This window comes from Hyla sarda, chromosome 6 (genome assembly GCF_029499605.1).
Source record: "Hyla sarda isolate aHylSar1 chromosome 6, aHylSar1.hap1, whole genome shotgun sequence".
Lineage (NCBI taxonomy): Eukaryota > Metazoa > Chordata > Amphibia > Anura > Hylidae > Hyla > Hyla sarda.
Window position 1 is genome coordinate 287529032 of NC_079194.1, and position 26702 is coordinate 287555733.

General features: G+C 46.4%; 1 protein-coding gene across 1 annotated transcript in view; it reads right to left on the reverse strand.

The window, feature by feature from the left end:
* Positions 1-13916: 13916 nt before the first annotated feature.
* CHST1 (carbohydrate sulfotransferase 1) overlaps positions 13917-26702 on the reverse strand; it is a 43566-nt gene continuing 30780 nt past the window's right edge. Inside the window, exons 2-3 of the mRNA XM_056527608.1 lie at positions 24466-24566; positions 13917-15954 (exon numbers count right to left, since the gene is read on the reverse strand). Of these exons, the coding sequence (XP_056383583.1) occupies positions 14641-15903 (1263 nt within the window). The 5' untranslated portion in view covers positions 15904-15954; positions 24466-24566 and the 3' untranslated portion in view covers positions 13917-14640. The remainder of the gene's footprint in view (positions 15955-24465; positions 24567-26702) is intronic.

Consider the following 26702-nt stretch of genomic DNA (forward strand, 5'->3'; position numbering starts at 1 on the left):
ATTCTTTTAAGGGTATATGATATCATAGAGTTGGTATACCCTGCTAGGGTTCTGCTTGTTTAAGCCAGGAAGAAGTGCACAGTGCTTTGTATTCAGTATTCACCTGCTCATTGAATTTTTGCCCATTTTGCTACTGTTACAAACTGGAATTCAGATGGACTTAAAGGGGTACTCCACCCACAGACATCTTATCCCGTATTCAAAGGAAAAGGGATAAGATGCCTGATTGCATGCAGCACCCGAGCTGCAACGGGCATTCTAAACAGTATGTTTAGAACGCTGGGTTTCCGCGGCCGGAGATGTGACTTCACGCCATGCCCCCTCATGACATCACTCCATGCCCCCTCCATTTATGTGTATGGGAGGGGTGTGATGGCTCTTTTAACTATTTCATTGTAGTTCTGGCTGAAAGTTTAGGGTCATTGTCCTGCTGAAAGATGAACCTTCCTCCCAGTCTGAAGTGTTTTGCAGGATGCATCAGATTTTCTTCAAGTATTGCCTGTATTTGGCTCCATCCATCTTTCCTTCTATTCTATTTACCTAAAGAGAAGCTGAAGAAGAAAAAATGACCAACGCAACTATTTGTGGGAAAAGCTTCACTCTTTATTGAATCGTGTACACGATCACATCAAGACAGGTGGACACATAGACAGTGACATGTTTCAGTTGAAGATTAGTCATACTAAGGTTGGGATCTCCAACTTGAACATGTCACTGTCTATGTGTCCACCTGTCTTGATGTGATCCTGAACAAGATTCAATAAAGAGTGGTTCTGTCATGACCGGGGGTGGACAGGGAGAGTGAGCCCTAAGCTGTCCCTAGAAACACTCTCCCTGCCTACTTGCCCATCCACCCTAAATGATGGATCAACAACTGAGCGGCGGTCTCTTCCTGCGCTAAAGTGCAATGGGCATAAAGGTAGACAAAAAAACACAGTACATAGTCGGAGACGTAACAGAGTTGCTAGCGGCCTTTATTTCTTGTCAGACTGATGATCTCTAAGGGGGATGAGCTTCGACAGGAGTTTGTGATCCTTCGCCATGAGACACAATAAATAAGGGAGTGTACTGAGGAAGTGGAGCGCCGGGTTTCTTCGATTGAGAATACCCTCCAGCCTCTGCCGGAGCATATGGCGTCATTGCAGCGGCAAGTTAAAGCTGTCCTTGATAGAGCTGATTATATGGAGAACTGCCTTAGGCGTAATGTATCCGCCTGTTTGACCTTCCATAGAAAGCGGAGGGCTCGGACCCTGTGGCGTTTTTGGAGTCGTAGCTGAAAGACATTTTGCCGGCTGATACCTTCTCACCCTATTTTACAGTGGAAAGGGTTCATCGGGTGCCGGGCAGGGCCCCTTCTCCTGAAGCTCCTCCTCGGCCGTTCCTTGCAAAATGACTTCACTTCAGGGACTGGGATGCTATCCTGCGAGCTGTTCGCATTAAAGGGTAGGTGTACTTTAATGACAGTAGAGTTGCCTCCTACCCTGATTTCTCTGTGGAATTGCGTAAAAACAAAGGATCAAGTTCACTGAAGTGCGCCTTCATCTCCATACCAAGGGGCATCGTTATGCTATGCTGTTTCCAGCTTGACTTCGTGTAGTGGATGGAGCCACTACAAGGTTCTTCACGTCTCCGGCTGAGGCACTAAAGTGGGTGCATGCGGTTCCTCCGGTGGCTCCTCTGGACTGATCACATGGCAGAACTGTTCCTGTTTCCCCTTGTTCCCTTCTCTTTAGTTAGGGTAGGGTGTTAGGCTATTGTTTAGGGCCCGTCTGAGTGTCTATGGACTGCTACTTCATAGGGATTTCCCGCTTATGGGGTTGTTTAGTGAGTTGGCCTACTGAGTTAGTTTGGATGGGGTTGGGTGGATGGGAGTGGGGAGGGTTGGTTTGCCAGTTGGTGTTCTTGCTACTAACCATCGGGTAGTGTTTAGGGTGTTGGTGTTCTTGCTACTACCCATCAGGTAGTGTCTAGGTCTGCACATGTTCCCAGTGTTAGACAGGGTTTTGTTGGGGATGCTGCTGTTAATGTTTTCTTTATTGTTTTGTCTATGCCTTTTTGACTCTGTTTTTGTGTTTTGTGTTTGTGCCCAGTTTGTCTTTCTGTGGTGTGTGTGATCCCGGTGCTCTCTCCTTCCTCGCCTTGGTCCTCCTTTGGCTCTTCCTGTTTCTGTCCATGGCTCTTTTTAATGATGGGGACCCTGAAGGTTGTTAGCTGGAATGTTTGGGGCTTAACTCCAAATTTGGGGGCTCTATGCTTAGACTTTGTGAAACGTCAGCCTCCTCATATTATATGTTTGCAGGAAACTCATCTAATGGGCCAGAAGGTTCCTGCCCTAAAGAGAGCTTAGATAGCACGGGCTATCATGCCTCCTTCTCTAATTACTCTTGGGGTGTCTCTGTTTTAATTACTTCGTCTTTGCCATTGGTGGTTTCTCAGGTTGCTTGTGAGCACTTTGGGAGATTTGTGATATTGCACTGTTATATTGGTTTTTTCTCCTTTGTTCTTGTGTCCGTTTATGTGCCTTCTCCTTTTAAGGCCTCTGTGTTGGAGTTGATTACTAACAAACTGTTGTCTTTTCCCTCTGACCCTGTTCTTCTTATAGGTGATTTTAATGTGGCTCCTGATCCTCAGCTCAACCGCACCACTGCTGTTAACCCTGGCTCCTCCTCTTTTACTACCTGGTGCTTGGTGTTGGGCCTGACCGACCTTTGGAGGTGGAAGTACCCGACTGCATCTGCTTTTTTCTTTTACTCTGCAGCCCATAGGTCCTTCTCTTGAATTGACCCCTTGCTTTGGCATCAGAGGATCTCCTCCAGGCTGAAAGAGATGTTTCCTACACCACTAGGGGGATCTCAGACCACTCTGCTGTACTTGTAGTCCTCAACCTAGGCCCCTTCTTGTATATGGTGCCTGCACCCGGGTTGGTTACAGGCAGAGGCAGTTACGGAGGCTTTGGGGGTTGCCCATGCTGAATACTGGGAGCATAATGCTTCTCATCCTGATCCTTTAGTACAATGGGATGCATACAAGGCCATGGTAAGGGGTGCTTTTATAGCGGGTGTGGCGGGGCAGGGAAAACTTAGGTCAGCTATGGAGAGGGGGTAGCTGCAGGAGGTGAGTGCGTTGGAGGCAGCATATGTTAGAGATCCCTCTCCTGATAATGAGAGGGCGTGGGCTAATGCTCAGAGGTCTCTTTTGGTGGTTCAGAAGGATGGAGTCCAGTTGCGGTTGGCTGACAGGGAGGTGGCCCTTTTTGAATTTGGGGATAAGAATGGGAACCTACTGGCTTATTTGGCGAGAGCAAGTAGTTCTGCCACCTCTTTCCCTTGTATCAGGGGTGTCGATGGTGCTGTGGTGTCCGATCCCCAGTTGATTAATTCTGTTTTTAGCGACTAGAGATGAGCGAACTTAGAGTAAATTCGATTCGTCACGAACTTCTCGGCTCCGCAATTAGTTCAGCCTTCAGGTGCTCCGGTGGGCTGGAAAAGGTGGATACATTCCTAGGAAAGAGTCTCCTAGGACTGTATCCACCTTTTCCAGCCCACCGGAGCACCGGAAAGCTGAACTAATTTATGCAGGAAAAGTCATCAACTGCCGAGCCGAGAAGTTTGTGACGAATCGAATTTACTGTAAGTTCGCTCATCTCTATTAGGGACTATTACTTCTTGTTACGCCGAGCGCTCCGGGTCCCCGCTCCTCCCCGGAGCGCTCGCTACACTCTCGCCACTGCAGCGCTCCGGTCAGATCCACTGACCCGGTGCGCTGCGATACCGCCTCCAGCCGGGATGCGATTCGCGATGCGGGTGGCGCCCGCTCGCGATGCGCACCCCGGCTCCCGTACCTGACTCGCTCTCCGTCGGTCCTGTCCCGGCGCGCGCGGCCCCGCTCCCTAGGGCGCGCGCGCGCCGGGTCTCTGCGATTTAAAGGGCCACTGCGCCGCTGATTGGCGCAAGTGGTTCTAATTAGTGTGTTCACCTGTGCACTCCCTATGTATACCTCACTTCCCCTGCACTCCCTCGCCGGATCTTGTTGCCATTGTGCCAGTGAAAGCGTTTCCTTGTGTGTTCCTAGCCTGTGTTCCAGACCTCCTGCCGTTGCCCCTGACTACGATCCTTGCTGCCTGCCCGACCTTCTGCTACGTCCGACCTTGCTTCTGTCTACTCCCTTGTACCGCGCCTATCTTCAGCAGTCAGAGAGGTTGAGCCGTTGCTAGTGGATACGACCTGGTCACTACCGCCGCAGCAAGACCATCCCGCTTTGCGGCGGGCTCTGGTGAAAACCAGTAGTGACTTAGAACCGGTCCACTAGCACGGTCCACGCCAATCCCTCTCTGGCACAGAGGATCCACCTCCTGCCAGCCGGCATCGTGACAGTAGATCCGGCCATGGATCCCGCTGAAGTTCCTCTGCCAGTTGTCGCCGACCTCACCACGGTGGTCGCCCAGCAGTCACAACAGATAGCGCAACAAGGCCACCAGCTGTCTCAACTGACCGTGATGCTACAGCAGCTACTACCACAGCTTCAGCAATCATCTCCTCCGCCAGCTCCTGCACCTCCTCCGCAGCGAGTGGCCGCTTCAGGCCTACGACTATCCTTGCCGGATAAATTTGATGGGGACTCTAAATTTTGCCGTGGCTTTCTTTCTCAATGTTCCCTGCACTTGGAGATGATGTCGGACCAGTTTCCTACTGAAAGGTCTAAGGTGGCTTTCGTAGTCAGCCTTCTGTCTGGAAAAGCTCTGTCATGGGCCACACCGCTCTGGGACCGCAATGACCCCGTCACTGCCTCTGTACACTCCTTCTTCTCGGAAATTCGAAGTGTCTTTGAGGAACCTGCCCGAGCCTCTTCTGCTGAGACTGCCCTGTTGAGCCTGGTCCAGGGTAATTCTTCCGTTGGCGAGTACGCCGTACAATTCCGTACTCTTGCTTCAGAACTATCCTGGAATAATGAGGCCCTCTGCGCGACCTTTAAAAAAGGCCTATCCAGCAACATTAAAGATGTTCTGGCCGCACGAGAAATCCCTGCTAACCTACATGAACTCATTCATCTAGCCACTCGCATTGACATGCGTTTTTCCGAAAGGCGTCAGGAGCTCCGCCAGGATATGGACTTTGTTCGCACGAGGCGTTTTTTCTCCCCGGCTCCTCTCTCCTCTGGTCCCCTGCAATCCGTTCCTGTGTCTCCCGCCGTGGAGGCTATGCAGGTCGACCGGTCTCGCCTGACACCTCAAGAGAGGACACGACGCCGCATGGAGAATCTCTGCCTGTACTGTGCCGGTACCGAACACTTCCTGAAGGATTGTCCTATCCGTCCTCCCCGCCTGGAAAGACGTACGCTGACTCCGCACAAAGGTGAGACAGTCCTTGAGGTCAACTCTGCTTCTCCACGTCTTACTGTGCCTGTGCGGATATCTGCCTCTACCTTCTCTTTCTCTACTATGGCCTTCTTGGATTCCGGATCTGCAGGAAATTTTATTTTGGCCTCTCTCATCAACAGGTTCAACATCCCGGTGACCAGTCTCGCCAGACCCCTCTACATCAATTGTGTTAACAATGAAAGATTGGACTGTACCATACGTTTCCGCACGGAGCCCCTCCTAATGTGCATCGGACCTCATCACGAGAAAATTGAGTTTTTGGTCCTCCCCAATTGCACTTCCGAAATTCTCCTTGGACTACCCTGGCTTCAACACCATTCCCCAACCCTGGATTGGTCCACTGGGGAGATCAAGAGTTGGGGTCCCTCTTGTTTCAAGGACTGCCTTAAACCGGTTCCCAGTACTCCTTGCCGTGACCCTGTGGTTCCCCCTGTAACCGGTCTCCCTAAGGCCTATATGGACTTTGCGGATGTTTTTTGCAAAAAACAAGCTGAGACTCTACCTCCTCACAGGCCTTATGACTGTCCTATTGATCTCCTCCCGGGCACTACTCCACCCCGGGGCAGAATTTATCCTCTCTCTGCCCCAGAGACTCTTGCTATGTCTGAGTACATCCAGGAAAATTTAAAAAAGGGCTTTATCTGCAAATCCTCCTCTCCTGCCGGAGCCGGATTTTTCTTTGTGTCCAAAAAAGATGGCTCCCTACGTCCTTGCATTGACTACCGCGGTCTTAATAAAATCACGGTAAAGAACCGCTACCCCCTACCTCTCATCTCTGAACTCTTTGATCGCCTCCAAGGTGCCCACATCTTTACCAAACTGGACTTAAGAGGTGCTTATAATCTCATCCGCATCAGAGAGGGGGATGAATGGAAAACGGCATTTAACACTAGAGATGGACACTTTGAGTATCTGGTCATGCCCTTTGGCCTGTGCAACGCCCCTGCCGTCTTCCAAGACTTTGTTAATGAAATTTTTCGTGATCTCTTATATTCCTGTGTTGTTGTATATCTGGACGATATCCTGATTTTTTCTGCCAACCTAGAAGAACACCGCCAGCATGTCCGCATGGTTCTTCAGAGACTTCGTGACAATCAACTTTATGCCAAAATGGAGAAATGTCTGTATGAATGTCAATCTCTTCCTTTCCTAGGATACTTGGTCTCTGGCCAGGGACTACAAATGGATCCAGACAAACTCTCTGCCGTCTTAGATTGGCCACGCCCCTCCGGACTCCGTGCTATCCAACGTTTTTTGGGGTTTGCCAATTATTACAGGCAATTTATTCCACATTTTTCCACCATTGTGGCTCCTATCGTGGCTTTAACCAAAAAGAATGCCAATCCTAAGTCATGGCCTCCTCAAGCGGAAGACGCCTTTAAACAGCTCAAGTCTGCCTTTTCTCCGGCTCCCGTGCTCTCCAGACCTGACCCATCTAAACCCTTCCTATTGGAGGTTGATGCCTCCTCAGTAGGAGCTGGAGCAGTCCTTCTACAAAAAAATTCTTCCGGGCATGCTGTTACTTGTGGTTTTTTTTCTAGGACCTTCTCTCCGGCGGAGAGGAACTACTCCATCGGGGATCGAGAGCTACTAGCCATTAAATTAGCACTTGAGGAATGGAGGCATCTGCTGGAGGGATCAAGATTTCCAGTTATTATTTACACCGATCACAAGAACCTCTCCTATCTCCAGTCTGCCCAACGGCTGAATCCTGGTGGCCAGGTGGTCTCTGTTCTTTGCCCGATTTAATTTTGAAATTCACTTTCGGCCTGCCGATAAGAACATTAGGGCCGATGCTCTCTCTCGTTACTCGGATGCCTCGGAAGTAGAGCTCTCTCCGCAACACATCATTCCTCCTGACTGCCTGATCTCCACTTCTCCAGCCTCCATCAGGCAAACTCCTCCAGGGAAGACCTTCGTCTCTCCACGCCAACGCCTCGGAATCCTCAAATGGGGTCACTCCTCCCATCTCGCAGGTCATGCGGGCATTAAGAAATCCGTGCAACTCATCTCTCGTTTCTATTGGTGGCCGACTCTGGAGACAGATGTTGTGGATTTTGTGCGAGCCTGCACTGTCTGTGCCCGGGATAAGACTCCTCGCCAGAAGCCCGCTGGTCTTCTTCATCCTCTGCCTGTCCCCGAACAGCCTTGGTCTCTGATTGGTATGGACTTTATTACAGACTTACCCCCATCCCGTGGCAACACTGTTGTTTGGGTGGTCGTTGATCGATTCTCCAAGATGGCACATTTCATCCCTCTTCCTGGTCTTCCTTCAGCGCCTCAGTTGGCAAAACAATTTTTTGTACACATTTTTCGTCTTCACGGGTTGCCCACGCAGATCGTCTCAGATAGAGGCGTCCAATTCGTGTCAAAATTCTGGAGGGCTCTCTGTAAACAACTCAAGATTAAATTAAACTTTTCTTCTGCATATCATCCTCAATCCAATGGGCAAGTAGAAAGAATTAACCAGGTCCTGGGTGATTATTTACGGCATTTTGTTTCCTCCCGCCAGGATGACTGGGCAGATCTTCTACCATGGGCCGAATTCTCGTATAACTTCAGAGTCTCTGAATCTTCCTCCAAATCCCCATTTTTCGTGGTGTACGGCCGTCACCCTCTTCCCCCCCTCCCTACTCCCTTGCCCTCTGGTTTGCCCGCTGTGGATGAAATATCTCGTGATCTTTCCACCATATGGAAAGAGACCCAAAATTCTCTCTTACAGGCTTCATCACGCATGAAGAAGTTTGCTGATAAGAAAAGAAGAGCTCCCCCCATTTTTTCTCCTGGAGACAAGGTATGGCTCTCCGCTAAATATGTTCGCTTCCGTGTCCCTAGCTACAAATTGGGACCACGCTATCTTGGTCCTTTCAAAATTTTGTGCCAGATTAATCCTGTCTCTTACAAACTTCTTCTTCCTCCTTCTCTTCGTATTCCTAATGCCTTTCACGTTTCTCTTCTTAAACCACTCATCATCAACCGTTTCTCTCCCAAACTTGTTTCTCCCATTCCTGTTTCCGGCTCCTCGGACATCTTCTCCGTAAAGGAGATACTGGCCTCCAAGAAGGTCAGAGGGAAAACTTTTTTTTTGGTCGATTGGGAGGGTTGTGGTCCTGAAGAGAGATCCTGGGAACCTGAGGACAATATCCTAGACAAAAGTCTGCTCCTCAGGTTCTCAGGCTCTAAGAAGAGGGGGAGACCCAAGGGGGGGGGGTACTGTTACGCCGAGCGCTCCGGGTCCCCGCTCCTCCCCGGAGCGCTCGCTACACTCTCGCCACTGCAGCGCTCCGGTCAGATCCACTGACCCGGTGCGCTGCGATACCGCCTCCAGCCGGGATGCGATTCGCGATGCGGGTGGCGCCCGCTCGCGATGCGCACCCCGGCTCCCGTACCTGACTCGCTCTCCGTCGGTCCTGTCCCGGCGCGCGCGGCCCCGCTCCCTAGGGCGCGCGCGCGCCGGGTCTCTGCGATTTAAAGGGCCACTGCGCCGCTGATTGGCGCAAGTGGTTCTAATTAGTGTGTTCACCTGTGCACTCCCTATGTATACCTCACTTCCCCTGCACTCCCTCGCCGGATCTTGTTGCCATTGTGCCAGTGAAAGCGTTTCCTTGTGTGTTCCTAGCCTGTGTTCCAGACCTCCTGCCGTTGCCCCTGACTACGATCCTTGCTGCCTGCCCCGACCTTCTGCTACGTCCGACCTTGCTTCTGTCTACTCCCTTGTACCGCGCCTATCTTCAGCAGTCAGAGAGGTTGAGCCGTTGCTAGTGGATACGACCTGGTCACTACCGCCGCAGCAAGACCATCCCGCTTTGCGGCGGGCTCTGGTGAAAACCAGTAGTGACTTAGAACCGGTCCACTAGCACGGTCCACGCCAATCCCTCTCTGGCACAGAGGATCCACCTCCTGCCAGCCGGCATCGTGACACTTCTCTTTATATTCTTCTCCCTCTAGGCCTTTCTTGCAAGAACTGTCCCTCCCCAAGCTTAGTTGTGCTCAGGCGGAGGTGTTGGGTGTTCCCTTTACAATTGAGGAGGTAGGACAGGCTATTCAGGATCTTCCTCATGGGAAAACCCCTAGATGGGATGATTGGTGATTGGTACAGGAATGGCCCCTATACTACTTAAATTGTTTCACTCGGTGGCTGTAGCAGATTCTCTCCCAGACTCTATGATTGTTGTGCTCCTAAAGCCTGGAAATGAACCATTGCTGCCTGATTCTTATAGACCTATCTCCCTTTTAAATGAGGATATTAAGATTTTGGCTAGAGTAATAGCTCGCCTACATGGTGTCATTGCCTCTATCATTCATCATGACCAGACTGGGTTTATGCAGGGTAGAGCTACTGACATTAATGTTAAACGCTTGCAACTCAACATTGCGGCTGTAGGGGAGGATTTTCCTATCGGAGTGGTGGTTAGTCTGGATGTCTACAAGGCCTTTGATTCAGTGGTATGGCCCTATCTTTGGGAAGTCCTGGGTGCGTTTGGTTTCATCCCTGCTTCTGTGCTTGGGTCTGCCTTTTATATGATAGCCCTAGGGCCCGTATTCGCACTTATCTGGATGTTTCTGCTCCCTTCCCTCTTGGGCGTGGCACAAGGCATGGGTGTCCAATGTCTCCTTTCCTTTTTGCGCTAGCGGTGGAGCCTTTAGCGGCAGCCATCCGTATGGATCCCACTATCTGTGGTATCCCCAGGGGTAATATTGTAGAAAAGATTTCCCTTTATGTGGATGACACGGAGTCAAACGGTGACTCCGGTCAGCTCATTTTTGATCCGTATGTGGTTTTGGACCGGACCTAAAACCGTAGTAAACTACGGTTTTAGGTCCGGTCAGGAAACCGCATACGGGTCAAAACTGAGCCGGCCGGAGTCACAGTTTGACTCCGGTCGGGTCATTAAAGTAAATGGAGTCACCACGTTTTGTACATCCGGTTTGCCCCTCCCCCCGCCGGATGTACAAAACGTGGTGTGAATGCACCCTAAGTCTGGTCAACAAATATGTCCCGTTGTGCCAGGCACTGTATGTGAGTCACAAATGCCCTAAGAAATTTGATAAGGTGCGGACCCCCTGGCTTTTACTTGATGTGTCAGCTGACCTCCTGGCTGGATTGTCTCCGTAGGTCTCCTATGGTTTGTTGCTGCTTATGGGAGGGGGCCGGGTTGGGGTTGCCGAGATGTTTGCTATTGTCTGTCTATGTTGGGCTTTCCTCCAGCTGGGTCTCAGGTATAGCCCTTTTTTTTTTTTACTGCTGGTGATTGTATAATCCTCCTTGAACTCCTGTGTGTATTATGGTGTTGGTCTCTGGGACCTATGGAGGTTGTTGTTTTCTGTTTTTACCTTGTTGGTATTATATGTCGTTGAAATTGAAAAATCGAAATAATGACTTTAAAAAAAAAAAAAGAAATAGAAAGTTTCTTGACTGATTCATACGCAACTGTGACAATTACTGTACGCTCCGGCACCTGGAGAAGAAAAGCTGGTTTTAGAAATGCTATTATAGACTAATCGGTCATTTTGCAGATGTAACAGTTATTATAGAGCAGAGACAGTTCCTCTAATGTGAGCCTAAATTCTGATAAAGCATTTATGAGATTCACCAATTACACCGTATAACAGCTATTTCAGATCCTACCCAGCTCTTCTTGTTGTCATGGAAAAGATTAAAAAGCTCCTGAATGTTCCTGTTCGAAAAAAGGGACAACTGAGGTGTATAAAACTAAAAGTATGCAGTAGGCAGTAAAAGTATGTGTGCTATTGACTCATATCTTAATGCTACCATCCTACGGGGATAGTTCTTTATGACTAGAATCAGGGAGGATTCCATTATGCTCAATATAATGTACTGTGTGTATTGTGACAATGCAGTGATGTCACAGTGCAAGGATAATGCACACAGTGACGTCACAGTACAGGGATAATACACAGTGATGTCACAGTACAGGGATAATGCACAGTGATGTCACAGTACAGGAATAATACACACAGTGATGTCACAGTACAGGAATAATACACACAGTGATGTTACAGTACAGGGATAATACACAGTGATGTCACAGTACAAAGATAATGCACACAGTGATGTTACAGTACAGGGATAATACACAGTGATGTCACAGTACAGGGATAATATACACATTGATGATAAGGTTTAGATATAATGAACAGTCAGTCATGTCACAGTACAGGGATAACGCACACAGTGGTGTCATGGTATAGGGACAATGAACAATGATGTCACAGTATAGGGATAATGCACACAGTGATGTTATGGTATAGAGACAATGAACAGTGATGTCACAATATGGGGATAATACAGGGCTCAAGTCCTGCAGGAACACGTGGGAACTGAGTTCCTGCACTTTTTCCACAGCAGGAGCACAGTTCCCATTACCAGTACCAGCCCTTGAGTGGAAATCTTGGGTGAGTTCCCACACTTTTTTTTCCAGGACCTGACCCCTGGGATAATGCACACAGTAATGTCATTGTATAGGTATAATGCACACAGTGACATCACAGTACGGGGATAATACACACTATGATGTTGCAATATAGTGATATTGCGCACCCAGATATCCTAGTAGTGATAATAAAAACATATATACAGTATCACAGTTTCCAGATGATCACACAGCAGTCACAGCCCAAACATGGACAACCCACTTAGTAAAGTCACAGCTCACTGATCAAGCAAACAGTGGTGTCTCAGTAGGATGATAATGCACATAGTGATGTCACAACACATAGTAATAAAACATTGAATAATAACTGATACCAGTACAGAAATAATAGACTAAGTAAAATTCTTGGCCTTCTGCATTGTGGTATTATGATTACTGACCTCGGCTGAGACTGGAATCGCCCATAGTTCATTGGATGTTCTTCTGGGATGGAGCTTTTTTGATTCTCCAGGGTTCCAAGTCTTCTTAAATTGGAAATAATGGGTCAGATTTATTATTATGGATACAACAGTTTTTTGGCATAGTTTGCACCACTTTTTTTTGCAAATTAATTTAGACAAGTTTATTATTGATTGGGGCCAAATGGAATATGCTCGCACCATACTCAAGACCTTGGTGTGTCAACTCGGCTGTAACAGGGTTAAATATTGTGACACTTTTATTGTAGTTCAAAGTTGTTTTTTGGCACAAATAGTATTTAAAAAAAAAATGTTTATTCCCAAAAGTTGATCAGATCTCAATTCATGTAAAAAAAATGTCCTGAGTTTTTATTGGCTTGTGCATATTTTCCTATCATATGTTTTTACCGCAATATCATTTGGAGGTTTCAGCTTATCTTGTTTTTGGCAGATCTTCCAGAAAAAGGAAACTGTCTACACTTACATAAGGAACCAACAAAGAAAAAAGAAGCAATGTAAAGCTAGCAGAAATGTGTTATATGTGTTGTCTCCAGAGCCAGATCAAGGTTGTTGAAGACCAAAATTTTGTTTGGCCCTAATCCCACCTCTCGGACCCAGACCTTACCATAGTTCTTATTACAGCCATGTATAGGAGATGCTCCGCTAAGGTGATGGAAAAAGCCATGTCAGTGAGTCTCTTAGACATCAAAAGAAAAGCTCCAAGCGTAAATGGTCACCTCTCTACTTTTTCCTGGCTGGATAAGATCACCATCCAGTCAGATAGGATAGGTGGTACCCATGATTGTGGATGCACCAGGGTACATGCCTCATATGCCCGCCATCTTATCTGGTCCTTGATGATTTAGAATAGATTTTGTTTGCATAACACTAAGATATGCCATCATTGTCTGACCACTGTTATCTTGCCCTTTGTGTAGATAGGTAGCGCCCCGCCCCCCCCCCCCAAAAGATAGCTAGGTCCCTGGTAGCTAGGCCCCTTCAGTAAGTAAATAATTCCCCCAGTAGGTAGGTAGTTTTAGCCATTGGATAGATAGTTGCCCCTAATAGGGGCCTGAGGCACCTTGCAGCCTACAAGAGTAAGTGATGGGGTAAGGAGCCAGCTCCATCATAGCTTCCCATGGCTCCTATCTACCTTCTAAGGGAACCTATAGATAGATATTGAGGGAACCTATAGATAGATATTGATAGGTTCCCCAGGTAATTAGATATAAGCCCCCAGTAGGTGATGTCAGTAGGTAGATAGGTACTCTAAGTAGACAGGGGCCTCTAACAGGGGCCTAGGGCCACACTAATGCCTACCAGAGTAACTGATGGGGCAAGGAGCCAGTGCCTTTATTCTTCATCACAACTTTCAAGGACACGCCTGCAGTTGCAATTGGTGGCCGGCTCGTCCCGTGATCTGAGCAGTTGCCCTGGATTCCCCTGTCCTAGCGATCACCAGCAGTCTAACCCCCTGGGCCAGGTAGGCAGTGGCGCCTTAGATGGGTGCCTATCCTTGCCTACCCATAGTCCTGGCCCTGTGAACGGCCATTTAACAGCCATTTCCTTGGATCAATAAGTTGAGTAATTAAGTAATTTTTTTTTGTTTCGTTTTTTTTTTCCAATCCAACCTTGAAACCATCATATAAAGTTAATATTCTGGCAACCTGAATCTATTATGTCATTTATTACCATTTATGAAGCATTATACTTGCTGACTTCCTCTTTATTTTGAAAATGTTACATATATAAATCCATATAATTTTCCGTGTCAGTTCTACAGATCCCAATCATAAAAGACACAATAATCATCTTCAATGCATCTTTATAAACATTTATAAATAATACAACATGATCAAAAAATATTTGTGCAAATTCCTTCAGCCGGAGTCCTGTACAGTATAGACCAGACAGTCAGTGCAGTCGTACACATCAGAGGAATATACCTTGTGTTTTGGTTTATGTAAACATTATAACACCCTCTGCAACCATATAAGAAACTATTGTGACCTATGGGGACAAGGAAACCTTCTACATACCATTATTCTATGGAAGTTAGCTCGATAGTGTTATGGCAACTGCTGACCAACCAGTGCCTCTCCATGGTTGACGTCCCATGAAGTCTCGGTCAGAACATTGTTGACCTTTTTATGATCCTTTTTATATTGAACTGAACTACTAAAACATTTTCAAGTTTCGCAGAGGTATAGTCCCTCATTTTGTTTCATGTGCTTTATGACCCCCCTCCCTCGGTAGTGCAACTTTTATTGTTTTATTTTATTTACTTTTTTTCCCCAGAGCAAGAAACAAGAAGAAGAAGGGGAATCTCGTATAAAAAATATATTTTTCCAACATTATTCTCTCAGTTGTTGGTAATATCTTCAGTCTTTTGTTACCATTAAATTAACTATCACAAAAAAGGGGTAAAAGATCTGTCCTCAATGAGGCTGTAGGAAAGGTTCCTCAAGTCCTGGGAAGAACTCACAGTTTTGTAACCCAGTTGGACCAGTACTTGTCGACAGGCGTTCTGGGTGAATTCTACAATGTCATATGATAATGTTAGTCTCCAGCTTTCAGCTGTGGCGGCAGAGTTCCGTACTGTGCCATATTTGTGTTTGGCCGAAGACTGGTCTCCTCGAGTGTTATTCATTATCCATCTTTCGACATTGACATCCAGTGGAATACCCACAAAGTCATAGATCTCCTCCATCTTTTTCATGGGGTTCCTAGCCAGATCTTCATATCTCAAGAGCATGTATCGGCCTTTCAACCAAGGAGGCCGGCTTAGCCCTGTTGACACAGAATTTAAGAAGTCCTCACAGACTGTTGTCAGCTGGGTTATGTCCAAATTGTATGGTCTACGACCAGTGGCCCTCCAGATCCTCCACAACCTATAAGTGTCCCTAAATGTCTCACTACGAGAAGCCAATATGCCTCTTGGGTCTCTTACCAACTGGATGACCTTTAGGTTTAGCCTGGGATCTTCCACCAATGCTCTTAAGTCATTAACCTCTGGGACCCGCACTGTTTTGATAGCCACGTGTCCATGCTCTTTGCACGAATCCATTGCCAAGGTCAAATTTAGGCTTCCACATTTTTTAACACAGTCCCCCTCTTCTAGATAAATGTCGGTGGGTCCCAGGGCATCACAGACTGGTGGGGAGCACAGAGCTTTGCTGGCTCCTCTTCTAAATAACCTGTCTGTAGTATGGTTGACTGGTTGTGGCTTTATGTAGTTCTCCATGAAATACAAGTCACAGTCATATAGACTTCTTAAAAGGTCTCTGCTTGCACCCAACATCACTCGCCTATCAGTGGCGCTCTTACTAGGAGTCATTTTGGGTATCAGGGTATACTGAACATGGTAAAGTGGCTCAAACAAGTAGAAGACATCTGTGTGTTGATTGAAGAGTTGTCCTACAAAGGAAGAGCCACTGCGAGTAGTCGCCAAGATAAGGATATGAGTCTTTCTCGAACTATTAGAGATTATCAACTGACCATCCTCACAGAGACGATCGGGAGATTCTGTAGGGTCTTGCCCGGGGGTGCAGTTATTTGGGTTAGGGATTGGGCACATGTGGAAGGATTTGGTGGTAAAGGTCCGGATGGCTGTGTACTGAATAGCAACGGAGGCTAGCGCTAGTAAGAGGACAGCCTTCCAAGAACATTGCATGGCTGGAAACCGTCATTAAGCCTCTTCAAGTTATTCTGTTGTTTACTGTACCTATGTGGAGGACACAAAAATTTTTTGTTATGCACAGGAAATACAACTATTAAAACTCTCATCATAAACGTACAGCATCAGTAAAATAGTAGGAAGTCTCCACGGGAGTATAACCAGTCAGCATAGTGTGCTGTGACTAGGAGACACCACTAACTTATTTGGGCGCTCATTAGTAACATTGTATAAGTACAATGGAAATCTTAGAGTTCAATGTGAGAGTCCAGTGGTAGTCTCCGGCTGTTCTGCAAAGATCAGTGGGGAGAGACGCACACCCTTACCGATCGTCTGGTTGAAGTGTGGTGCTCACTGCCCAGATAAGTCCGTCTTGGAATTACTGCTCGTAGACCTACCTTCTACTTCCTTAACCCTATTAAAAGGGTACTCCGGTGCTCCAGCATACTGAACATTTTGTTCAGAATGCTCCGAGCCGGAGGCTATGATCGTGACTTCATGGCCATGGCTGCTCGTGACGTCAAGCCGCGCCCCCTCCATTCATGTCTATGGGAGGGGGCGTGTCATCCGGGGACCCCTGCGATCAGACATCTTATCCCCTATTCTTTGTATAAGGGATAAGATCTCTAGCAGCGGAGTATCTCTTTAAGAGGGTAATCCGGTGGAAAACTTTTTTTTTTTTTTTTAAATGAATTGGTACCAGAAACTTAAACAGATTTGTAAATTACTTCTAGTAAAAAATCTTAATCCTTTTAGTATCTTAGCAGCTGTATGCTACAGAGAAAATTCTTTACTTTTTTAATTTCTTTTTTGTGTTGTCCACAGTGCTCTCTGCTGACACCTCTGTCCATATCAGGAACTGTCCAGAGAAGCATAGGTTTACTATGGGGATTTTCTCCTGCTCTGGACAGTTCCTGATATGGGCATCAGGTGTCAGCAGAGAGCACTGTGGACAAGTCAAAAAAGAAATTCAAAAAATAAAGATTTTCCTCTGTAGAAAACAGCTGCTAAAAAGTACTGTAAGGATTAAGATTTTTTAATAGAAGTAATTTACAAATCTGTTTACCTTTCTGGCACCAGTTCATTTAAAAAAAAAAAAAGTTTTCCACCGGAGTACCTCTTTAAGGTTGACTTATGCTAAAAAAAAATATGACACAAAAACTATGCAATATCTAAAACAGAGATGCGAAACTCCAAAAAAAAAAAAAAAAAAGTCCAATCAATGTTTTTTATTCACTCCTCCTGCTAGCAGTTTATAGGACGAATGAGCAAATAAGAAAACAGCGACTGGACTTGAAGTGTCGCCTCTTTACTTCGGGAAGCAGAGCACCCAATAGAGGGACTACAAGTCTCAGCACTGTTCCGGTTCTACACTAAATTTCTTTTGAGAACTATGGGTTTATGGATCGAGGTCAGGGGGTAAAGCCATGGTTAATAATATTAAAGGGGTACTCGGTGGAAATTATTGTTATTATTTTTTTCAAATCAACTGGTGCCAGAAAGTTAAACAGATTTGTAAATTACTTATATTTAATCCTTCCAGTACTTATCAGCTGCTGTATACAGTACTACAGAGGAAGTTGTTGTAGTTCTTTTCTGTCTGACCACAGTGCTCTCTGCTGACACCTCTGTCCATATCAGGAACTGTCTGAAGCAGGAGAGGTTTGCTATGGGGATTTGTTCCTGCTCTAAACAGTTCCTGACATGGACAGAGGTGTCAGCAGAGAGCACTGTGGTCAGATAGAAAATAATAACTCAATCCTTCCAGCTGCTGTATGCTTCAGAAGAAATTAAGATTATTTAATAGAAGTCATTTACAAATCTGTTTAACTTTCAGGATCCAGTTGATATGGAAAAAAACTTGTTTTTCAGCGGAGTACCCCTTTAACAATAAAGATTGACACTTTTAAATGGTTTTCACCCACCCGCGATCATACATCTTATCCCCTTTCCTTTGTATAGTGGATAAGATGTCTAGGGGTGGAGTACCCCTTTAAACCAGGTCGAAGCCATTCAATTTCCAAGTGTTCCACCCTTTTACTCAATTTACATCTTCATATCACGATAAATTCTGTTGACCTAAATTTTTAGATATTGGCATCCGTTATCGCTCTTGAGGAGTTGGCCATCAAACTACCATTTAAAGTAGCCTTAGTGACCCTTGTGGGTAAGGATTTAGTCATAGGGGTTGCATGTAGGCCCTGGTATTAGATGGTGCTCACTGCCTCTCTGCAGCATTAGTGCTATATATATATATATATATATATATATATATATAGCAATACAATAAAATAATACATGCACTCACCGCACCTGCCTGCGGGTCCAGAAGTCCAGGCTCACGGGGAGACATAGTCGGCCGCTGAGGAGTGCTCAGAGCCAACGCTTTCTCAGCTTCCGTCTATATCTCCCCATGAGCCCGGACTTCTGGACCCGCAGACACGTACTGTGCGGTGAGTGCATGTATTGTTTTATGTTGAAACTTTATCTAGTATACGTTCACTCCACAGGCGTCATTCAATTCATATCTGGACTCCAGACCGTGGCTCCCTGAACCATCGTTCTCCTTACCAGGTAGGTCTTCAGCAGCCATAACTGGTATGCTCTCCCCTGTCCTCATATTTGCAATATTTGAGCCACAAGCCTTTGTAGGTTTTTTATTTATTTTATTTTTTTTATACCAGTTTTACCAATTTTTTACTTTTAGGGCTATTTAGAGAGAGCACAGTTGCACCTGCTACAACATCCGTAGGACACCGTGATAGAACAGACGCATCTTTTTTAGTTCTTGCTCTGGATCAACAGTAGGGTTATAGGTTGAACTTGATGGGCTCTTGTCTTTTTTCAAGCTTATGAACTACACTGCTCAAAAAACATAAAGGGAACACATGGATAACACATCCTAGATCTGAATGAATGGACTAATCGTATGAAATACTTTCGTCTTTACATAGTTGAATTCTCTGACAACAAAATCACACAAAAATTATCAATGGAAATCAAATGTATCAACCCATGGAGGTCTGGATATGGAGTCACACTCAAAATCATAGTGGAAAACCCCACTACAGGCTGATCCAACTTTATGTAATGTCCTTAAAACAAGTCACAATGAGGCTCAGTAGTGTGTGTGGCCTCCACGTGCCCGTATGAACCTCCCTACAATGCCTGGGCATGATCCTGATGAGGTGGCGGATGGTCTCCTGAGGGATGTCCTTCCAGACCTGGACTAAAGCATCCGCCAACTCCTGGACAGTCTGTGGTGGATGGAGCGAGACATGATGTCCCAGTGTATGTTATATAAGGATGTCCCAATACCATGTTTTTAACCAATACTTTTTTTAAGTACTTACTGATGTCACGTGACAGGGTTTTCTTTAATTTATTTTCTTTTTTAATGAAAAAAGGGTTTATTTTATTAGTTTTTATAAGAGAAAAAGGCTTTTTTATATTTATACAGTATATATATATATATATATATATATATTATATATATATATTTTTTTATTATTATTTTATTTTATGTAAACTTTTTGAAAAGGGCTGGTGATTCAAATTTTTATTAGGTAAGGGGTTAATTTACTATTTTTTAGTCCCCGTAGGAGACTATTACTTGCAATCCGTAGATTGCATACACTGATCAACGATATGCCATAGCATAGCGTTGATCAGTGTTATCGGTGCTCCTTTACTACTGCCTGCCACGGCTGCCTACAGTAAAGGAACGACGATCGGACGGCACGGAGCACGGGAAGGGACCTCCGGCCGTCCTCTCAGCTGATCAGGACACCGCGATTTCACTGCAGTGATCCCTGAGCTAACCGGCAGTTAATCTCAGGACTTTTGGATGCCGCGATCTACTTTGATTGCGGCATCTAAAAGGTTAATGCGGGTCCCGGCTGTAACGTGCACTCAGCTGCTGAGCGCACTGCATAGCTCGGAAGTGGGCACAGGGCGTAAATGTACACCCTGCGTCCTTTAGGCGTTGATCAGTGCGGAGAGTGCAGGCGGCTTGCCGCACCTCTGTGATACCTGATAGCGGGAGTCCCGCCGGCAGGTATCGGATTAGGTATCGGGGACATTTGCACGAGTACAAGTACTCCAATATCGGTATCGGGACGTCCCTAATGTTACTTATTGCCACTTCGTTACCTGTATTATGATATTTATGTGATATTTTGTGACTTTTTGACAACATTCGGTATAATGGTCTTATTGATAACACTTTAGAGTCCTCAGTTCCCGCAACACAGAAGGAAAGGCACCTTGTGCCAGGGCTGCTCGTTCTACGGCCTTGTAAAATTCCTCAATAAGAATCACATAAAAAGATTTCACTTTTATGGATTACGAGGCTCGGAGAAGACGTATTTAATGGGCAGCAGAAAAATCATTTCCTCCTTGAAAAAGAATCAGATTTTCCACCAGCTCCAAGGTAACGAGATGTTCTTCTCACTTGTACTTTTGTGTGAAGGAATATTTCAAGGTGCACTTACCGCAAGGTCCTGGCGTCAAAAGACGTCAAGGTTTCACATGTTACCGTATTTTTCGCCCTATAGGACGCACCGGCGTATAAGACGCACCCAATTTATAGGTGCAAAATCAAAAAAAAATAAAGATTCTGCACCCAACAGTGGTCTTCAACCTGCGGACCTCCAGATGTTGCAAAACTACAACTCCCAGCATGCCCGGACAGCCAACGGCTGTCCGGGCATGCTGGGAGTTGTAGTTTTGCAACATCTGGAGGTCCGCACGTTGAAGACCACTGGTATAGGAGGTAATACTCGCGTGTCCCTGCCGCTCCGGACCCATCACCGCTGCCCTGGATGTCGCTCCTTCGCTGTCGCCGCGTCCCCGTGGTGTACCCGATGCTCTGCACTTCTTCTTCTCCGGGATCTATGCTCGTCGTCGCCGTCATCACGCCGCTACGCACGCCACTCCTATTGGATGACGACGTGATGACGTCGAAGGAGAGCGCAGGGGATCCCGGAACGGAGAAGACACCGAGGAGGCAGGTAAGGTCCCTCCCGGTGTCCTGTAAGCTGTTCGGGACGCCGCGATTTCACTGCGGCAGTCCCAAACAGCCCGACTGAGCAGCCGGGTTAGTGTTATTTTCGCTTCAGATGCGGCGGTCAACTTTGATCGCCGAGTCTGAAGGGTTAATACAGGGCATCACCGCGATCGGTAATGTCCTGTATTAGCGGCGGGTCCCGGCCATTGATGGCCGCAGGTATTCGCCGTATAAGACGCACCAACTTTTCCCCCCCAAAAACTGAACGGAAGAAAAAGTGCGTCTTATACGGCGAAAAATACGGTATATCCATAGCTTCACTCTGGCACTAAGCAGTTTTGGGGGATTCCTGTATTTTTGAAGCATTTTTGCGGCATTGACTTCACTAAGGTCAAATCCACCACCTCACCTGTGATCTTTACATACAAAACTAGGCATTTCAATTGCATTCTTTTTATCTCGAATTGAAAATGCATGGGATTATTTTATTTTTTTTTTATACTTTTTTTCGCGTGAAAGAAAGAGAAATGTACAGGTTCCCAGCAACCATTAAAATTGAAAATTGGGATAGGAGTTGACCCTGAACCTTTTTAAAGGGCCAATTACAGCTCATAAAATAGGTCTATGTGATCCAGGCCCAATAACAAAAGCTGTAGCTAAGCAATCTGCTTTGAAACTCGTCAGTAGTGGTTCAAGCAGCGCCACCACAGGAGAAATAAAGTATTACATGGTAGCAAATTGCTGTCTCTATATAGCAGGATATACACTGCTCAAAAAAATAAAGAGAACACTTAAACAACACAATGTAACTCCAAGTCAATGACACTTCTGTGAAATCCCACTGTCCACTCAGGAAGACACACTGATTGACAATCAATTTCACATGCTGTTGTGCAAATGGAACAGACAACAGGTGGAAATGATAGGCAATTAGCAAGACACCCCCCAATAAAGGAGTGGTTCTGTAGGTGGTGATCACAGACCACTTCTCAGTTCCTATGCTTCCTGGCTGATGTTTTGGTCACTTTTGAATGCTGGCAGTGCTTTCACTCTAGTGGTAGCATAAGACGGAGTCTACAACCCACACAAGTGGCTCAGGTAGTGCAGCTCATCCAGGATGGCACATCAATGTGAGCTGTGGAAAGAAGGTTTGCAGTGTCTGTCAGCGTAGTGTCCAGAGCATGGAGGCGCTACCAGGAGACAGGCCAGTACATCAGGAGATGTGGAGGAGGCCGTAGGAGGGCAACAACCCAGCAGCAGGACCGCTACCTCCGCCTTTGTGCAAGGAGGAGCACTGCCAGAGCCTGCAAAATGACCTCCAGCAGGCCACAAATGTGCATGTGTCCACTCAAATGGTCAGAAACAGACTCCATAAGGGTGGTATGAGGGCCCGACGTCCACAGGTGGGGGTTGTGCTTACAGCCCAACACCGTGCAGGATGTTTGGCATTTGCCAGAGAACACCAAGATTGGCAAATTCACCACTGGCGCCCTGTGCTCTTCACCGATAAAAGCAGGTTCACACTGAACACATGTGACAAACGTGAAAGAGTCTGGAGACGCCATGGAGAACGTTCTGCTGCATGCAACATCCTCCAGCATGACCGGTTTGACGGTGGGTCAATAATGGTGTGGGGTGGCATTTCTTTGGGGGGCCGCACAGCCCTCCATGTGCTTGCCAGAGGTAGCCTGACTGCCATTAGGTACCGAGATGAGATCCTCTGACCCCTTGTGAGACCATTTGCTGGTGCGGTTGGCCCTGGGTTCCTCCTAATGCAAGACAATGCTAGACCTCATGTGGCTGGAGTGTGTCAGCAGTTCCTGCAAGAGGAAGACATTGATGCTATGGACTGGCCCGCCCGTTCCCCAGACCTGAATCCGATTGAGCACATCTGGGACATCATGTCTCGCTCCATCCACCACAGACTGTCCAGGAGTTGGCGGATGCTTTAGTCCAGGTCTGGGAGGACATCCCTCAGGAGACCATCCACCACCTCATCAGGAGCATGCCCAGGCGTTGTAGGGAGGTCATACGGGTACGTGGAGGCCACACACACTACTGAGCCTCATTGTGACTTGTTTTAAGGACATTACATAAAGTTGGATCAGCCTGTAGTGGGGTTTTCCACTGTGATTTTGAGTGTGACTCCATATCCAGACCTCCAGGGGTTGATACATTTGATTTCCATTGATAATTTTTGTGTGATTTTGTTGTCAGCGAATTCAACTATGTAAAGACGAAAGTATTTCATACGATTTGTTCATTCATTCAGATCTAGGATGTGTTATCTTAGTGTTCCCTTTATGTTTTTTGAGCAGTGTATTAGGTCTTCTAGAGCAGTGGTTCCCAACTGGTGTGCTGTGGAAGTCTGGTGGGTCCTAGCATGTCCTAACTGTGAGGTCTCCAGGGGCTTCCAACCTCTAGTGACACTGCCTGCAGCCACTTGAGCCGGGAATGTCAGTTCTTCTGGGGCGTGCATGATGACATGATCATACATGTCCCATAGGTAGAGAAACTGGAGAATATGCTGATGAATGTGGGGGTACTAAGATGTAGTTTTTTTTTCACCTTGGGGGGGAGGGGCCTTCATACAGGGGAAAAGCTATCTACAGGGGGAAAACTAACTGCAAGGGGGGCAATATAACTACAGGGGGACCTATAAACAGGTGAAAAGCTACCTACAGAAGGCCCTTTATACGGGGGGAGAGCTACAAGGGGGGCTATATACATGGGGAAAGCTACCTATAGCAGGTCCTACCTACAGAATATAAACTGCCTACAGCTGGTCTTACATATAGGGACAAACTACCTACAACGGGGTCCTACATCCAGGACTTAAACTAACATCAGTTTGGTTCTAACCTACACGGGGAAAACTGCATAGGGAAGTTGTAAAAATGTTACCCGAGATTTGCCTTAAGCTAAAAAAGCTTGGACATAAGGTCTTAGAGTGAGAAGCATTCTGTAGATGGTCCCTGCTTTAAAGGGTACCTCTCATCAAAAATATTTTGATATATTATAGATTAATGTATGCAGAATAACTTTACAATTGCATGTTATTAAAAAATATGCTTCTTTCTATATAATTTTCCACTTTGAAGAAATGACCACTAGGGGTCTCCCTACCAGTCCTGGCAGCAAGCATTTCAGACTCATGCTGGAGTCCTAAACACTACGAGCTGCCAGTCTGCTTTGTTCACAAAGGAGAACACTCAGAGCTGCCAGCCTGCTTTGTTCACAACCTGTTTGGCTGTGAACAAAGCAGGCTGGCAGCTCTGAGTGTTTAGGACTCCAGCATGAGTCAGAAATGCTTGCTGACAGGACTGATCGGGAAAAATACAATAGAAAGAAGCATATTTTTCATTAACATGCTATTGGAAAGTTATTCAACATTCATTAATCTAAAATATATCAAAAGTTTATTTAATGAGAGGTACCCTTTAAGAAATGTATGGAGGTCCTAAATTAGGGAGCCCCCTTCTCACCCAAATATCAACTCAGTTTGCCACAATGGTTTATAATATGGTTCTAAATCTTTTGTAGGTGCTTACCATAAAATGGGCAAATCTTGGCCCAGTAGTAATGACAGGTCAAAGTCTTGGAAGAAATCTTGGTTCAACTTTTATTGAGATTCTCTCTTCCGATAAGTCAGCTGTAGAAGGAAAAGAAAACAGGGTCATTTATTGCTGAAAGAGCAATGTTTCACAGTGACAGCCAAGTGACCAGTCAGTGACCCGTGCAAGTCCAATCCCCTCTGCAGCAATATAGAAGTACCGTCTCATCTGTATCTCCTAGATGAATATATTCCGTTAACATTGAGAGATACTTCTGTCGTTCTGTATATATATATATATATATATATATATATATATATGTATATGTGTATATACACATCAATGCTGATAATGCGTTGGAGTAGCCTTGCATCTACAAGAACACGCTATCCTTGAAGTTGCCTTAGACCGTGTCCCACTTTATATATTGTTGTACGACTCTTGTTCTTTGTTCTTTTCCATCTGAGTTATAAAGATAAGCAAAGAAATGTATATGAGAAATTTACATCACGGTGCTCGTAAACTAAATATGTTGCCTCCATATGACTCTTTGAACGCGTCACATATGAAGTGCAAAACTCTTGTTAGATTAAAGACGGAACAGAAATCGGCCATTGTCACCAAGGGTGGATGTAGATAGTCTTAAAGGGGTACTCTGCCCCTAGACATCTTATCCCTTATCCAAAGGATAGGGGATAAGATATCTGATTGTGGGGGTCCCGCTGCTGGGACGCCCGCGATCTCTGTGCAGCACCCAGCGTTCATTTAGAACACTGGGTGTGGGCGGCGGGGGTCGTGATGTCATGGCCACGCCCCTCGCCACATCACGCCCCCTCAATGCAAGCCTATGGGAGGGGGCATGGTATACACCACACCCCCTCCCATAGACTTGCATTGAGGGGGTGTGACGTGATATCACAAGGGACGTGGCTGTGATGTCATAAACCCCCCCCCCCCATTGCCCGCTCCAAGCATTCGGAACAAAATGTTCCGAGCGCTGGGGCAGCGGAATACTCCTTTAAAGTGTCTCTACGGTGTTATATTGAAAAGATGAGACTTGCCAAAAAGGTCCTCAGCCTCATGGAAATGTGGGTATATATTGGTGGGTATGTTTTGAGTTCATCAAAACAAGGGTTATCTTGCCAAACAAAACAGTGGAGGATTCTGGTAAAAGACCCTATACTGGTAGGACTGGTACTACAAAGTTGTCATCTTAGATCAGATCTCTAATGTATGTTGTTAGTCATAACTCATGACCATGAAGAGAAGAGGACCATTTACAAGTTCTTCACCATTCTATCTGGACTCCTACTGTAGAATTAACCATGAATAGAGGTGGATGTACCATAGAGGTGGAGGTGGATGTACCATAGAGGTGGATGTACCAAAGAGGTGGATGTACCATAGAGGTGGAGGTGGATGTACCGTGGAGGTGGAGGTGGATGTACCGTGGAGGTGGATGTACCAAAGAGATGGATGTGCCATAGAGGTGTAGGTGGATGTACCGTGGAGGTGGATGTACCAAAGAGGTGGATGTGCCATAGAGGTGGAGGTGGATGTACCAAAGAGGTGGATGTGCCATAGAGGTGGAGGTGGATGTACCAAGGAGGTGGATGTACCATAGAGGTGGCACATGAGCTCTGTGAAAAGAGGTTTAAGGTGGCCATACTTTCAGTAGCTGTTGGCTGAACGTTCATTTGGTCAACAAGTATCTCTCTCTGTCTCCACATATAAATATTTGCCACAGCCAGATGTTCATGTCTTCTTAAAAAGTTCTGGCAGAGCCTTAAAGAGCACCCCTGCTTGTCCTCAGTGTACAGAGCCCTGCTTGTCCTCAGTGTACAGAGCCCTGCTTGTCCTCAGTGTACAGAGCCCCGCTTGTCCTCAGTGTACAGAGCCCCGCTTGTCCTCAGTGTACAGAGCCCCGCTTGTCCTCAGTGTACAGAGCCCTGCTTGTCCTCAGTGTACAGAGCCCTGCTTGTCCTCAGTGTACAGAGCCCTGCTTGTCCTCCAGTGTAAAGAGCCCTGTTTGTCCTCAGTGTACAGAACCCTGCTTGTCCTCAGTGTACAGAGCCCTGCTTGTCCTCAGTGTACAGAGCCCCGCTTGTCCTCAGTGTACAGAGCCCCGCTTGTCCTCAGTGTACAGAGCCCTGCTTGTCCTCAGTGTACAGAGCCCTGCTTGTCCTCAGTGTACAGAGCCCTGCTTGTCCTCCAGTGTAAAGAGCCCTGTTTGT